General features: G+C 45.7%; 1 protein-coding gene across 1 annotated transcript in view; it reads left to right on the top strand.

Annotated features, from left to right (window-relative positions):
• LOC103363395 (ankyrin repeat domain-containing protein 13C) overlaps positions 1-923 on the top strand; it is a 42125-nt gene that overhangs the window by 27905 nt on the left and 13297 nt on the right. Inside the window, exon 8 of the mRNA XM_008290148.1 lies at positions 649-780. Coding sequence (XP_008288370.1) covers positions 649-780 — 132 coding nt within the window. The remainder of the gene's footprint in view (positions 1-648; positions 781-923) is intronic.

Here is a 923-nt window from a genome sequence, read left to right as displayed (position 1 = left end):
CTGCAGATCCAGAACCAGCTGGTTGTGAGTTTGATTCTGAGTCACTTCATACAGAATGACTCGGCTGAAGTGGAGTCGGTCTGTCGTCAGGTCAGCATTCATGATGAATGATATGTCAGGTGTTGGGAGATGTTGTGACATTTCTTGTGGCCTGAAGGCAAAACGACTGCAAAGGTCAGAACCGTCCACACATTCTGAGCAGCTGCCTTCAGGGAACCGTGAACCACAAGAAAACATCTTCCCACAATCTGATCTGTGGTTTTTAACATATTTCTTGAAGGAACCGATGTGGTTGCTGCGGATCAGTTTGTTTATACGATGTAGAGGCGTGGAAATAATTATTATATATTCTTTATAAAGTCCACACAACAGGCCTTCAACACAGTTTATTATTTTCTATGTCATAGTTGTTAAATACAGGACGATACAGTGATCCTTCATTAATCCCACAGTGGGGAAACATGCATCGTTGCAGCAGCACAGTGCAAACATTTAAGAAATATCAAGAGAAAAATAAACAACAATATGCAGAGATGTGGTTGAGTTGGTCATTAATGTTAAGCCTGGACAAGGCAGTAAAACGTCAGTGTTTTCTCTAGTTATCACGCTCGGCTCTGAGCCTCACCTTGACTCCTTCCTGGGTTTCAGGAGTCGGAGATGGAGACCGAGGAGGAGGTGGACATCCTGATGAGCAGCGACGTCTACTCGGCGACGCTCTCCACCAAGTCCATCACCTTCTCCAGAGCCCAGACCGGCTGGCTGTTCAGAGAGGACAAGACGGTGAGTGTCTGCTGGAATAAACGCTTTTATAAAGTCCACTGAAGGTCACAGCTTCCACCTGGACCTGGAATTCCTGGAATTCTGAGTTCCAGGCAGAGAAAGTTGGGAATGTGATGAATACTGTGGAGGAGAAGGACGACAGA

The sequence above is a fragment of the Stegastes partitus genome, unplaced genomic scaffold (assembly GCF_000690725.1).
Source record: "Stegastes partitus isolate 25-593 unplaced genomic scaffold, Stegastes_partitus-1.0.2 Scaffold657, whole genome shotgun sequence".
In the NCBI taxonomy this organism is placed as follows: Eukaryota; Metazoa; Chordata; class Actinopteri; family Pomacentridae; genus Stegastes; species Stegastes partitus.
Note: the sequence above shows the minus strand (reverse complement) of the source record. Positions and strands in the feature narration are given on the sequence as shown.